Source organism: Neomonachus schauinslandi, chromosome 6, assembly GCF_002201575.2.
Source record: "Neomonachus schauinslandi chromosome 6, ASM220157v2, whole genome shotgun sequence".
In the NCBI taxonomy this organism is placed as follows: domain Eukaryota; kingdom Metazoa; phylum Chordata; class Mammalia; order Carnivora; family Phocidae; genus Neomonachus; species Neomonachus schauinslandi.
This window is the reverse complement of record NC_058408.1, coordinates 3,541,510-3,555,114: the sequence shown is the minus strand read 5'-3', so window position 1 is coordinate 3,555,114 and position 13,605 is coordinate 3,541,510. Positions and strand designations below refer to the sequence as shown.

At 43.1% G+C, this 13,605-nt stretch overlaps 1 protein-coding gene across 1 annotated transcript; it reads left to right on the top strand.

The window, feature by feature from the left end:
* Positions 1–4,185: 4,185 nt before the first annotated feature.
* On the top strand, positions 4,186–5,132 carry LOC110573439 (olfactory receptor 6N1). The gene has a single exon (XM_021681935.1). The coding sequence runs from the start codon at positions 4,194–4,196 to the stop codon at positions 5,130–5,132; it is 939 nt and encodes a 312-aa protein (XP_021537610.1). The 5' UTR covers positions 4,186–4,193.
* The last annotated feature ends 8,473 nt before the right edge of the window (positions 5,133–13,605 follow it).

The window sequence follows — 13,605 nt, the reverse complement described above, 5'->3', positions numbered from 1 at the left end:
TGGCAAACAGTGAAATGTCTATGATGATGGTGAAAACAGTGTTTATAGCGTGAATCTGGACCAGAACAACAGGGATTTTCCACAGAGCAGAACTAGGGATCGTGGGTGAAACTCAGATGTCAGGTCAATGGAGGGACTCAGTTTATCACTGAAGCATGTCAACAACAGAGAGAATTGTCTTATGGGGCAAGAAGCTTCAGCCTCCCCTTTGTTTTCTTTTTTTTTTTTTTTTGGTGGTGGTTTGAAAAGATCTTTTATTTTTATGAATTGATGGGAATATCTGTTACATTTAAAATATTTTTAATGGTCCAATGAAACCCAAGATTATGGCAGTACAACGAGAATTGGTATTTCCTAAAATTTCTTCCAACATGGACTCGATGTCTCTTGGTGTCGGAAACTGAATTACAATAGTAATTAGAAATAGTAAAAGAAAATGAAATAAAAAAAATGTAAAGGGAAAACCATCAGCAATTTTTTTTTTCTATACCGAGTGGGGTGTGAAGGAAAGAAGAGAGTGGTCAGAATCCCGAGAATTATGACCTGGGGAATTGAGAGGATGTGCAGAACCGGTTTCAGAGGGGAAATAATGCTTGGCTTGACCATGCTGACTTTGTGTGACTTTGATGTCCCAGGATCCAGGAACCGAAGGACAGCAGGACATTGGTGAGCAGAGAAGCAATGTGCGGGGTCCCCTTATCTGTGGGGGACACGTTCCAAGACCCCCAGGGAAGCCTGAAACCACAGATAGTACTAAACCTTACGTGTACTATGTTTTTTCCTATACATACATACGGATGATAAAGTTTGATTTGTAAATTAGAGTTAAATTTTTAATTATAAACTAGTAGAAGTTAAGTTTTATAGAAGTATAAAATAAATATAAATATACTGTAAAAAAAATTAGGTGAATGTAGTTTTTTTCTCTCTCTCAAAATATCTTACTGTAGGGCACCCACCCTTCTCGTGATGATGTGAGATGATAAAATGCCTACACGATGAGATGAAGGAGGTGGGTGATGTAGGCATCATCATGTACTGTGAGGCTACTCCTGACCTTCAGATGATCCATCAGAAAGAGGGTCATCTGCTTCCAGACTGCAGTTGACCACAGAGGGATAAGAGGGACTACTCTATAGCTTGAGACTAAGTCTTTGGAGTCATGTGGAAGCCCTACCCTCCGAAGAAGGAAAGGGCAAGACATTGCCTTCCAATATTCAACCGTGAGACCGGCCCCGCATTCATCTGGAAGTTTAGTCAAGGTCACTGGAAAACTCATCTGTGAGTGCAGTCGGGAGGCCAGAGATGGAGCAGCAGCTCCAGGAATGGTGCTTTATATTTATACCTGGAGGGGAAGGAATGTAAAACATCCACAATAAATATGATCTGAGTTGGATAGAAATGTTGAGATAATCTTTTCTAGGAGGCACATCTGCACCTCAGATTTGAAGAAGGTAGAAGGCAGAATTGGACAATGACAGATATGGATTTGGAGTGAAGAAAACTAAGGCAGAGGGGAAATATCTAATATTAAGATGTTTATTAAGGTCTTGCTGGAGCAAGATCACTCATAAGGATCCCGCCCAGAAATAGCCCTCCCGCATCTTAGTAGAGACACATCCTATCTTTGGAATGAGAAAGCTTTTGGTAGAAGACGGGGGCATGTTGTCTAGGTTTTGAAGATAGTGCAGCCAGGAACCAGCAGAGTCAATAAAATTGGGTTTGACTGTGATGAGAGGACTGGAGGACAGAAAGAGGAGACTGGATGCCTTTGTAACACTTTGCCTTTACCCAAGTGTGCCCTTGTGCCTAGAATACCTTTCTTTCCTTTTTTCCACCTGGCAAATTCTGACACTTTATTTCAAATAAGAATGATGTCTTCTGTGAGGTGGTCCTGACCTCCATGTCCAGCCCACGGCTCATCCCCAGCTCCTCTGGCTCCTGCATATGCAAAGAGCGGTTATCCTACCCAATTTGCTTATTCACTTAACAAATATTTATTGAATCATTATCATGTTCCAGACACAGCTGTGGGCCCTTGAGAGTCGTCGGTGGATGAACGGAACAGAAAAACTCCCTGCGCTCTGGGGCTCACATTCTCGAAGAGGACAGAAACAACAAATCATTGTGACAACAAACAAGGACATTTGTGATATGCTAGGACGTGGTAAGTCCTGTGCAAAGGATTAACTGTGGACAACGGAAGGGCGGTGCTGGGACAGGACAGGGGTGTGTGTATGTTGGGAGGCAGCGCTCAGGCAGGGCTGCCAGGCAGGGCGGATCTGCACAAAGGCTCCGAATGAACAGAGAAGCGACCCAAGTGGAAATTTGGCAGGAAACAGCTGCGACAGAGACTATAAAGTGTCAAGTCACTGAAGAGGTTTGAGCAGGGAATTGACTTAACATCAAAAGGACAGTGTGGCTGCTGTGTCGAGAGAGGTGACAGATGGACAGACAGGGAGGATCTGGTAGGAGGCGATTACAGTGATGGAGGTGAGAGATGTCATGGCTTGAACCCAGTGAAAATAGATCCTGGATTTGAGAGAAAGACAGAAACAAGGATCACGGTGAGGATTTGGGCCCGTGAGTTGCAAGACCATGACTGCCTAGTTTGGAGAGGGAAGGCCGGGGTGGGGGCGCCCGCAGGAGTGAGGTTTGAGGTGGCTGTTAGTCGTCCTGAGGGAGGTGGGACCAGGCAGCTGTGTCTGGAGTAGGAGAGACAGCGTTGGCTGGGAACTGATTTGGAAAGTCTTCAACATATATGGTGCTTTCAGCCATGACACTGGATAGCATTGACAAAGGAGTGAGTTTACAAAACAAAGAAAAAGGAAGAATCAACGCTGAGCTCTGTGAATTAGAAAGGTAGGGCAGAGAGAAAAAACTAGCAGGGGCAGCTGAGGAGTGACCCTTCAGGGGGGAAGAATCTGAAGGATGACGCCCTGAGAACCAAGGAGGAGAGTATGTCAAGGAGCGGGACACAGACCTCGGTCAAGGCCGGCTGACAGTCGGGCAAGCCAAGGAACGGGAACTGGCAGACCTTACATAACTGGTGTGAGTGAGGAGGGGCGATTTGATGGACTGGCAGGTGGTGAAGGTCTGATTGGAATGGTTTAAGAGAAAACTGACTCTGCGGGAGTGTTGCTGCGGGAACAGGGGAGGAAAAAGACCAGTGGCTGTGGGATAAGTGAGTCAAGAGAAGGAATTTGGGGGGCTTGTTTTTTAATTGTTGACTAAGTGAGAATAGGAGCATGTTTGTACGATGAGGGAATGTTCCAATACACAGCAGGTTAGCAATTAATTGCTTCTCTATTTTCTCTATTAGAATATTCGTTCCTAACTTCAGGTCCCCTATGTTACTCATCTGTTTAGCTCCTGTTCTAAGAATAATGCTTCCAATACAAAAAATGTTCAATAAAGTTTTGTTACATTGACCTCACAATACAATTTAAATATTTACCATCTGTGAAGCAATAAATCCAAAAAGGGCACTTGAGGTCGGTGGAGGCAGACAGTAGAAGAGAGGAAGTGGCCCCAGTTTGCAATAGAAATGCAAGAGATAGATTTGCTTCCTCATTTTCTGTGACTCTCAGATTTACTCAACCCCCCTTCACCTTGACTAAGATTCATGCCAGTATCCAGAAGACTGACACTCTGACCTCCATGCTCCTGGAGGATGCTGCTAGACCTGAGTCTCCATTAGGACACAGGAGGGAGCCCAGGGTGAAAGGGTGGATTCTTTGGTATCCAGAAAGTTGAAGAAGAAAATAAATTGAAATTACAAATAAAAACGGGCAATTGAAATGATGTAATCTTGGTCCACTACACTACCAATATTTCATCCCTATAAAGGATAATTTATACCTAAGACAAGGAATATAGATAAATAATAAGATAAGCCTTAGATGAAAAATACTAAAGTTTCTAAAGCCTATATAGTTTCATTAAGCAAGATAATTGGGTTACAGGATGGATTATGGGGGCCACAAAATGGGCTGTGAGACCAGAGGACTTAAAGTCTGGTGACAAGAGAGGACACCTGAAGGAGGCTTCTGGCGGGGATCCAGACTCTGGCCTCTGAAAGCATTTGCTGGGAGGACTTTACTCTGGAGGTGGCAGAGGGTTCTTGCTCACTTCTGTGGCTCATTCTTCCTCGTCCTTCCATGCCTCACATCTAGGGACATGAGTGGTGAACCATGGACCGCGGGAACTGGAGCCAGGTGACAGAGTTCATCATCTTGGGCTTTCCCCATCTTCAGGGGGTCCAGGCTTACCTCTTCATCTTGTTACTTCTCATCTATCTCACCACCGTCCTGGGAAACCTGCTGATATTCCTGGTGGCGTGCCTGGACTCCCGGCTCCACACCCCCATGTACCACTTTGTCAGCGCCCTCTCCCTATTGGAGCTCGGCTACACCGCTGCCACCATCCCCAAGATGTTGTCGAACCTGCTCAGCGAGGAGAAGACCATCTCTTTCTCCGGATGCCTCCTGCAAATCTATTTCTTTCACTCCCTTGGGGCTACTGAGTGCTATCTCCTCACAGCTATGGCTTACGACAGGTACTTAGCCATCTGCCAGCCCCTCCACTATCCCACCCTCATGACCTCAGCACTCTGTGCCAAGATTGCTGTTGGCTGTTGGTTGGGAGGCCTGGCTGGGCTGGTGGCTGAAATTTCCTTAGTGTCCGGTCTCCCTTTCTGTGGCCCCAATCGCATTCAGCACATCTTTTGTGATTTCCCTCCTGTTCTGAGCTTGGCTTGTACTGACACATCTATCAATGTCCTGGTGGACTTTGTTATCAACTCCTGCAAGATCCTGGCCACCTTCCTGTTGGTCCTCAGCTCCTATGTCCAGATCATCCGCACCGTGCTCAGGATCCCTTCAACTGCAGGCAAGAGGAAGGCCTTCTCCACCTGTGCCTCTCACCTGACCGTGGTTCTCATCTTCTATGGGAGCATTCTCTTCATGTATGTGCGGCTGAAGCAGAGCTACTCGCTGGACTGTGACCGTGCCCTGGCTGTGATCTACTCGGTGCTCACGCCCTTCCTGAACCCCTTCATCTACAGCTTTCGCAACAGGGATATTAAGGAGGCCATGAAGAGGCAGTTAACGAGGTCAGGGATACTGGGATGAAGGTGGGGAGGGCAGGCCAAGTGGGAGGCTGACGTATGGTGACCCTGGGGGTTGTCAGTCAGTACAGATGAGAAATCAAGCATCGAGTGCTTTTCTGCGCGGGACGCAGAGCTGGGCCGAGAGCTGCCTGGCTCTCAGTGCCAACACAAACACCATACTGTGCTGGAGCCACCCACAGCCAGCAGCCAGATGGGAATATGGTACAGTGCGGGGGTTTGCAAATCCCAGACGTTTGTAGAGCACACATGGGATTTTTGTCAGCTCTCTGGCTTACCTACTATGAATATATATATATACATACATATATACACACACAGTAAATTTGATGTATATTTAATATAAATGCATTTAGTCATATTCTAAACAATAATATTTGTGAAATAAATTTTAGAACAAAAATAGTTTTTCATGTACCACTTACCCCTAAATGGTATTTCATGTGTACCAATTATTTATGTATTAAAATGGGAAACACAGGCATAGTAGAAGAAAACTTTTTAACAACATACATCTGGGTTTAAATCCTAGTTCATTCAGTTACTTATTAATTACATGATCTTTAGAAAGTAACTCAAAATCTCGGAGTCTTAATTTCATCATCTGTTAAAAATATTTTCGTGAAGGTTGCTTTGAGAATTAGTGATAAGGTCTATACACCAGAGACAAAGTGTCTGGCATGTAACTGATAGCTATAGGTATATATATATTTATTTATTTTATTCTGCCCCAAACCTCTCATCATTACACTGAGCCTTAGAATAATATCCAGGAAAATGTAATTATGCAAGAGTATGCAAAAAAAATTCCCAGATACTGTTCTCCAGAGGAAAGGAGCAAAGGAGCCAGAGGGCCTACTAGAGAGGCGAGCCAGCTGGTTGCCCTTGGGTTCTGGCCAGCTGTGCGTGCCAGTCTTGGGTCCTTGACATCCATTCCTAGTGGGAGTGCAGGAGTCGAGCCACTGGCAGGAAATAGGATTACTCTTAAACATATGAAAATACGTGAAAAATAATCTTATATCTTAGCATATGAGCTATGTGGTGATTTAATTATTTAGCTGGTGTTAGGGATTATTATGCATCTGAATATCTACTACGAGTAGAGAATCAAACATTGACTATAAGAAAACTTGCAATTTTGCAGAACTTTCTACAAACCCCCCCAAGTGTTTCTATTCCCACCATCTTAAAGATACCCATTCTTCCGCCCATCCAGTCCAGTAAGCACATGTCTATTGAGCTCTAACTCTATATCTGGTGCCATGCCAAGGCCTACATAAAAGGATGAACAAAACAGAATCTGTCCAGTCCCTGCCCTTAGGCTGGTTGGAAAGAATTGAGAATATAGATATCAACATTGTCATTAATTTATACTCAGTTACAGTAAGTTAATAAAAATTGTGGTGATTAGTAATAAGACACATACACTCTCTCTTCTGGAGGAAGTTACACTGAAGCTGAAAACTAAAGGACACATCAGAATCAGCCATTTTATGAGAGCAATGATTGTATCCACTTCATAAAATTGGAAATTTAGAACCAGGAAGGTGGAAAGACTTGCCAACAGTACAGGAAGACAAAATCTTCAGCCTCCCAGCTGGGTCCCTCTAGTCTTTAAAAGGTCCACGAAAGCACAGGAAAAAAGGAGAAAAAAGATGAAAGTACCAGTTAAAACAGTTGATAGCTACGTTGTGGGTCTGGAAACAAGCAGGCAGAGGCCGCCAGGGCACTGGCAACCGAGGATTTGCAAAAGCAGGTGTGAAAGTAGGGCTCACCTTCAAGAGAGTGAAGGACAACCCACAGAATATGAAAATTATTTGCAAACCATGTGTCTGGTAAGGGACTTATATCTATCATATATAAAGCACTCTTTTTTTTTTTAAAGATTTATTTATTTATTTGAGAGAGCGAGAATGAGAGAGAGAGAGAGAGTACATGAGAGGGGGGAGGGTTAGAGGGAGAAGCAGGCTCCTCGCTGAGCAGGGAGCCCGATGCGGGACTCGATCCAGGGACTCCAGGATCATGACCTGAGCCGAAGGCAGTCGCTTAACCAACTGAGCCACCCAGGCGCCCTATATAAAGCACTCTTACAGCTCAATAATACAGAGGCAAATAACACAATCGAAAAATGAACAAAGGATCTGAGCAGACACTTATTCAAAGAAGATATGCAAGTGGCCAATAAGCACGTGAAACGATGCTCTGCATCATTAGTCATCAGGGAAATGCAAACCAAACCCACAATGAGATTGCTCTTCACACCCCATCGGATGGCTAGCATCACAGGGCCTGATAACCCCACACAGTGGTGGTGGGGGGGGAACCATGACCCTCACACAAGGCTTGTGGAAATGTAAAGCACTGCAGCCACTTTGGAAAACAGCCTGGCATTTCCCCAAAAGATTAAACATAGAGTTGTCACATGACCCAGCAATTCTACTCCTAGGTGTATATCCAAGAGAAATGAAATGAAAATATAAGCTCACACAAAAACGTGTACCTGAGTATTTAATGGGGACCATCCAGATGTCTACTGATGGAGAACTGAGTGAACTAAACGTGTACATATCTAAACACTGGATTATATTCACACAGAACAAACAATGGGGTCCTCATACCCACCACAGCATGGATGAACCTTGCAAGTATTATTCCGCATGGAAGAAGCCAGACACAAAAAAGGCCACGTACTCTGTGATGTCATTCATACAAAATATAAGGGAAAGAAAAATCTGTAAAACAAAAACTGGATTAGTGGCAGAAGTGCGTGTGGGGGGCACCTGGTGGGGGAGTGATGGCTGAAGGATGCAGAGTTTCTGATGAATCGGTAAATTCCATCCCTGAAACTAATAACACACTATACGTTAACTAACTTGAATTTAAATAAAATCTAAAAAAAATACTCGAACCTAAAAAAAACAAAAAGGATGCAGAATTTCTTTTTGAGGTGTTTAAAAGGTTCTGAGGTTGACTGTAGTGATGGTTGCATGTACCTGTGAATATATTAAAAGCCATTCTTTTGTATACTTCAAGTGGGCGAATTGTATGGTTTGTAAATTGTATCTCAGTAAAGCTGTTTTAAAAGGTAGGGCTGAAGTTCGGCTCACTTGATGAATATTTGCTTTAAAACCGACTGCAATGCACTGGCTGGAAGTTTGATGGGAGGCTCCGGGCTTAACAGGTCCATGAATACAGTCTCCCGGGAACATGGCCATGCTGTCCCCTGGCCTTTGTTCTGGATGTCTCCACAGGGCAGACATCTTTAAACATGATTCTTAGATTTAGGGAGACAGACAAAGAGAGAGACATGAAGTGGGGAAGGGGGGGAGGTGGAGGGTGAGTGAGCACGAGAGAACTATTCTAAGTTAAAAAAGATTTAGATGACACCACACAGAGTAACATGTCACAGAATAACATGAATCTTGATTCAAATCAACCAAAAGGGAAAGGACATTTATGGGGTGGGTGGAGGCACTCGACTGTGGGCTGGGTATCACGTGCTATTGAGAAACTGTTGACTCTTTAGAGTGTGACAGTGTATTGTGGTTAGTAAAGAAACTGTGTTTAGGAGGAAATGTCAACATCTTCGGGATTTATTTTAAAATATTTTGGGGATGCCTGGGTGGCTCAGTCGGTTAAGCGTCTGCCTTCGGCTCAGGTCATGATCCCAGGGTCCTGGGACCGAGTCCCATGTTGGACTGTCTGCTCAGCAGGGAGCTTGCTTGTCCTCTCCCTCTGCCTGCAGCTCCCCCAGCTTGTGCTTTCTCGCTCTCTCTCTGCATCAGATAAATAGATAAAATATTTTAAAAATATATTTTTAAAAAAGAGATGAGGTAAAAATGACAAAATATTATGTATTATTAAAATTTGAGATCTATGGGCTTGCTATTTTCTATACTTCCATGAATGTTTATAAATATTGCATAATAAAACATTAAAAGAAAACAAGGAAAAAGGGGTGCCTGGGTGGCTCAGTCCATTAAGCGTCTGACTCTTGATTTTAGGCTCTGGTCATGATCTCAGGGTTGTGGGATGGAGCCCCATGTTGGGCTCTGTGTTCAGCTTGGAGTCTGCTTGAGATTCTCTTTCTAGCCTTCTGCCCCTACCCCCACTCGCGGGTTCTCTTTCTCTCTCTCTAAAATAATCAATCAATCAATCTTTAAAATAAACAAATAAAAAACAAGGAAAAAGGATAATCATTAAAAGGAGAATTATTGTCTGTATTTTCAAACTAGCAGAGAAAAAAGTTTGTAGTGAAAAATATGAGAAATTCTATCAATCCAACTAGAAAAAGAAAGGAAGAAAAAGAATTTGAGAGAAATGAATGAAGAAAACAGAAAACACAAGTATTTTTGGTAAAAACACTTCCAAACCTATTTAGACCACAAAACACGTAAATGGTTAAGCCCACCTATTATAATACAAAGATTATCATACTAGATCTTTTTAATCCAGCTATTTGCTGCTTATAAGAGAATTGATCTAAATGTACAGACACACAGAGACAAAGTACGCAAGGAAAGATAGAGAAAATGTTTGGTGCAATGATATTAATAACAAGATAGAATTTATGACAAAGGCATATTAACAGCAATATTGAGAGGAACTCTTCAGATATTATAAGGAAAATTCCACCCCAAACATAACATTCTCATCTGGGTTACATCTAACAACCTAGCTTCGAAGCATGTAAAAAAATGACAAAAATATGGGAAGAAACTAAAGCTTTTTGACATCTTTCCGAAAGAAGTGAAAATAATTGTACCAGGAAATAATAAGGATATGGAAAAATCAAACTAAAGTTATATGATTAAGCTTTAGTTGTATGGAACATATAAATTATATACATCATTATAATATACAAGTTACATATATTATATATAAAGTTATAGAGTTCCATGTGTACATCTTTGTATATAGATAGATAGATCTTACATATCAAACATATAGGGGAAACACTTATATATGAAGCATTTATAGAGTTGATATAGCTTGTAAAGAAATTCTATTTTGAAATATAGGTATCTTAGTGACTACTTTCTCTGAACATAATGATTTTAGGTGGATGAAGGGGATGGGCTGGGAAGAGATTATTTAAAGGGGAGAAATGCATCAAATTAACTGTTATCTCCATGATTATTGTACTTTACCCAACATGGGAGTTGATTAGTCCAAAGATATGACACATGGAAGGCGATCTAGTGTAGCCAAAGAATAAAACACTTATGTTTTTATAAGAAAAAATATGCACGCAGTTGAGGGATATCACTGGTTAAATTGACCCAAACCAGAGGTTTGTGTGGTCAGCCCATGTGCCTTATGCAAACTTGGTGCTTTGTTCCCTGAGGTTTCAATCCCTGTTTGAGGGGATGAGAATCTCCTATCCTGGTCTCAGAGGAGCAGTGTCTCATCCCATGCTCTGAGAATATCTGACTCTTTTGCTAAGGGATTTAGTTATAAGTCTGATCATTTTCCACTTCTAAAATAAAAAGAACTGTGTCTTATGAAATACAGTAAATGTCCAACACGAGGAAACACCATACATCCTAAACAAGACTCTGTTATCTACACGTGCAAGGCGTTCTTCTGTTTTTTGCCCAAAACCATACAACAATGATAATTTTTGGACATGTGAAACCTAGGGGATTCAGCATTTGCTACTGGGATCCCAGAAAGCAAAAAGTAAAGATTGAGTGGTATCCCCTGGAGATGTACCACATGAGACCCTGGAAGTAATTTTCAGTTCAGAGCAATAATAAAAGTAACAAAAGCATTAAATAATAATAATTAATATTTGATAAATATTATAGGCATGGAATTATCAGCTTAGCCTGGCTTCTTTGGATCTGGCCTCCACACAGACGACAGACCCTCCCTCCTGGGCTGCTTCTCCTTCTGCTGCCTTGGACGGATATGGGAACTGCCTGTCATTGTCACCAACGTTCTTCTCTCTGTTGCCTCTGCTCTTATAGGCATCGATCCACCTGTAAGATTAGTTGGTCCACAGGTCAAGAACAAAGCTTGGCTAGTTGACAGCCTGTCGACAGAACCCTGTGCTGAAGGCTGTGGTGTTAAGGATGAGGGAAACTTCTTCCTGCTGTGTGTGTGCCCTTTAATCCCAAAGGAGGTGAGGGGCAAGCAGGAAACCAGAGAGAAGCAGAAAGACAGAAAGCAAGTCACGTCCAAACAAGGGCCCACGTTGGTCCTGACACCGTTGGTAGCAATATCAGTGTGAGGAATCTTTCTTGAAGATTCCAGTAATTTGGAGTAACATTGAAAAGTAGGGGACAACAGGGACAGAAATAACCATCCCTGAGCTTTAATCCCAAGTGTTAGGATGTCCTCGTGAAAAGAATCAATGGGCAGAGTTGAGAGAGAATGCACAAAAGGGTGTGTATTCTAATAGGTGTGTAACACAAATAGCACATTTGGGAAAGGTTAAAGGAAATAGAATAATCTAATGGCTGGGAACGGTGAGTGCACAGGGACAATTGCATCTCGTGCCAAGAAAACCAGCCAATTTGATGGATAATGACATTCTTGTTAAGAGCAGCTAATGAATTGCTAGACTTCAAGGTCTCCAGAAGCCACTCCACCGGTGTGACAGTCGCTAAGTGAATCCTCCGCACCTAACACAGGATCCAACATAGAATTGCCACTCAAATGTTTTTCAATGAATCAATCTTGAAATCTGGAGGAGCAAACCCTTTCAGGACTTCCTGTATAATAATTAGTGACCACATTTCCTCTGGAGCTTTTTCTGGGTTTCGAGACTGGTCTTAGGATGACAGCCTCGTGAAGCAGGCACAGATCACGGTGAAGAAGTCCCGGCTCCGGGAGCAGATGTAATTGTGTCCTAATCATTAACTCCGTGAACTCAGACTAGTTATTGAAGTTCTGTGCTTTGCATTTCTCATTTGGGACAATCAGGGTTAATATTGCTTCCACAGGATTGTTGTGAGTATAAACGAGACCGGACATGTAAGGTACTCGTCCCAAGCTCAGATGTTATTAAAAAATGTCAGCCCTTATAAATCTCAAAGGGCCCCGGGCTGGAGACGATCTTAGTGACCATCTAATGCAGAACTCTGATCCATCCTCAGAATGTTCGAGTCAGCTTTCCAGAAATGCAGGTGCATGCATGGGCTTCACTTTCAGATTTTCTAAGTTATAAGTTTGATGACCAACTGGTTTGGGGGAACCGCCGATCTGATCCAGCCAGAATTTTACAGATACAGAAACAGCACAACTTAGTGGCAAAACAGGTATAAAATCTGGTTTGAATGAGACTGTTTCTGTGATGCCACAGTCCCCTGGGTGAGGGCTGGAAGCTCATGAAGGACAGAGTCAGTGACTCCTATAGCTCATCGGAAACTGGTGGGTTTCATGAAACTTTTGGGGAAAGACGTTGGTATAATTTCATTTCTTTTTTTTATGATTTATTTACTTATTTGAGAGCAAGAGAGAGAGAGCGAACATGAGCTGGGGGAGGGCAGAGGGAAAGAATCTCAAGCAGACTCCCTGCTGAGCACAGAGCCTGACACTGGGGCTCGATCTGACGACCCTGAGATCATGAGCTGAGCCAAAATCAAGAGTTGGACCCTCAACTGACTGAGCCACCCAGGCTCCCGGGTATTCACTTCTTGAACAACAAATAGATCAAACAAAAGTACGTGTTTACTGGGGACAGGGGATGAAGTAGAGCCCTGAGGTCCAGACCAGCTCTGTCACTAAGCTCCTATGTGACCTCAGGCAAGTCAGTAAACTTCTCTGAGTGTCAGTTCCAACACGTAAATAATGGTGATTTCTGACCTAGTTACTTTAGGATATTTTAAATTTAAAGAGGACTCATACACGTGAAGATATTTCAAATGGTAGATTGCTAAAGAAGTAGAGTGGACTATTTCCACTCTGCATTTGTATGTCACTCCTTTGGGTCTCAAATTCTACATGCCTGGTGTATGTAATCAGGGCACGGAGGCTGACTTGAGTTTGTGGGTTAAATAAGCTAAAGATGGAGCCTGTCTTTCTTTAGCATCAGGAAGTTGTTTATTCATGTGGGGGGCTGAGCAGCAGGGGGATTCAGGAACAGAGAGAGGATTGGGGGCAAGCTGCCAGTAGCAAATGGTCAGAACTACAATGTCGTCTTTCATGTCCCTTCCGTCCTGCTTGTCTGGCCTCACCTGCGTGTGGGATGTGGGGCTGCAGAGGACAAGGACAGGAGCCCATCTGGGGGTAGAGGAGGAAGCTAGCCTGAGCCGAGCAGCAGTTACTGCTTCGGAGACACAAACACGGCAGGGACCTCGATGCAAATGGGCTAGGGCATTGCCACCCATGACCAGGACACGGCAGTTTTTTGTTCTTGTGTATAATAATAGAGCGAGGAGCATTATATTTCTACAACAGAAGCATGAACAGGTCAAGAAGTGATGAAATGCTGAACTTCTGGGAGGTTTTTCAGAGTCCAGCTTCCAGAT

Bases quoted from the DNA above. Each gene is read 5' to 3' on its own strand.
- LOC110573439 (XM_021681935.1), top strand. From the start codon at position 4,194: ATGGACCGCGGGAACTGGAGCCAGGTGACAGAGTTCATCATCTTGGGC.